This window comes from Austrofundulus limnaeus, unplaced genomic scaffold, assembly GCF_001266775.1.
Source record: "Austrofundulus limnaeus strain Quisiro unplaced genomic scaffold, Austrofundulus_limnaeus-1.0 Scaffold505, whole genome shotgun sequence".
NCBI classification, from domain to species: Eukaryota; Metazoa; Chordata; class Actinopteri; order Cyprinodontiformes; family Rivulidae; genus Austrofundulus; species Austrofundulus limnaeus.
The window spans coordinates 178,509-180,032 of record NW_013952907.1 but is presented as its reverse complement, the minus strand read 5'-3'; the positions used below and the strand labels follow the sequence as shown (position 1 = coordinate 180,032).

Genomic DNA, 1,524 nt, shown 5'->3' with positions numbered 1-1,524 from the left:
CTTCTGTAATTTTAAAAACTTTGTTGTTAATTAAAGTTGATTTGATGCCCTAAATTAAAAAAAGGTATTTTTTATGAATACATTTCAGTAAACTGTTGGTTCTGAACTGAACAGAACCGAAGATCAGATTTTTAGTTTTGGCTTCCTGTGAAAAGAACCTGGACCCAGTAAGGGTCAAAGGTCACACAGCTTTAATGAGCCGTTAGAAGTGGAGTAGTAGCTGAAAGTATTTCTCAACACCTACATTAACGGCACCAAACATTATTTCTAAGGTTGGACCAAATGACTCCGTTATTTTTACTGCATGCAAGCCTCTGGCAGGAAAGGTGACAGGTGATCTGCACTCCTTTAAGAACCAGACCTTTATTTGACCTTTTAGGTCCAGTTCAGTGAGAGGAAACATTTATTAAAGAGAATAAATGATGCACAGTTTAGGAAACAAGACAATCTGATGAAACAAGTTTTAATCTTTAGAAACAGTTAGGTGCTACTTAAGCCCAGTGACAGCATGGGTCCGTTGTGAGTGGGTCAGGAGGTCCGGATGTGTCAGAGTGAAGGGAGGATGTCCTCTGTGTGAGACTAGATGTCCTCTTCATCACTGTCCCTCATGCTCAGGCCCTGCAGGGCCCCGCCTGCCTTCACAGCTGCTGTGGCCTCCTCCACCGTCAGCCGGTTGTAGATGGTCTCATAGCTCCTGTTGTTCAGCGTGCCGTCCAAGACCCCCTGCAGCCTGAAGTCACGGTAGGTCTTCTGATGTGGCGGGAGACGCCGAAAAACAAGACAATAACAGAGCACCTTAAGAATGCGGCAAACCCAAAGAAGCAGCTGCTGTTTGCAATTTCAAACGACAAAAGCTGGAGGAGTGAGGATCAAGGACGTCCGCAGCCTTTTATGTGTCAAAGCGGGGAGGAGGACCGAGGCGTCTGAAGTGTTTTTACTTTCATTCACGAGCCATTATCAATCTTTGTCTCATTGCTTTCTAGTTAAACCAGGAAACTGGGAAATTCAAAAAGCATTTGAGCAGTTTTTGCTTTCATGTTTTGCCACTTCTTCACACGACCGCTTTCAAGGACACTTAAGAGCGGTCGGCTTTGTGTAGGTGTTTTTATTCTTTTGTCGCTTGTTACTGCTTTTACACGAGCAGCTCACAATTTAAAGCCAGAGTTTAGACTCCTCACAGCAGAAAGAGTCAAGGTCTGAACACGTGGCGCTGCTGGATCTCTGCAGATCAGAATCTCACTGAGCTGCAGCCGTCAGACCATGTTAGCAGGAGGTTTTAGCCTGAATTTTAAAATGATTCCGTGCAACACATTTTATCCAACCTGTCTTCAGTTTGTCCAGCGTGTCTCCAACTGCTGCTCTCCTCTGACAGAAAACATCCAATCCAACCTGATTATATACATATATATATATATACAGCGGGTAAAATAAGTATTTAACACGTCAACATTTTTCACAGTAAACATATTACTAGAGGTGCTAATGACATGAAATTTTCACCAGATGTTGGTAACAACCCAAGTG

The 1,524-nt window shown here is 43.3% G+C and overlaps 1 protein-coding gene across 13 annotated transcripts in view; it reads right to left on the bottom strand.

Moving 5' to 3' along the window:
* Positions 1-389: 389 nt before the first annotated feature.
* The window catches only part of cadps2 (Ca++-dependent secretion activator 2), a gene marked incomplete at its 5' end in the record, with an annotated part of 178,988 nt that continues 177,853 nt past the window's right edge, over positions 390-1,524 (bottom strand). For all 13 annotated transcript variants that reach the window (XM_014025857.1, XM_014025862.1, XM_014025858.1 and 10 more), the window contains 1 exon segment: positions 390-750. In XM_014025857.1, coding sequence (XP_013881311.1) covers positions 580-750 — 171 coding nt within the window.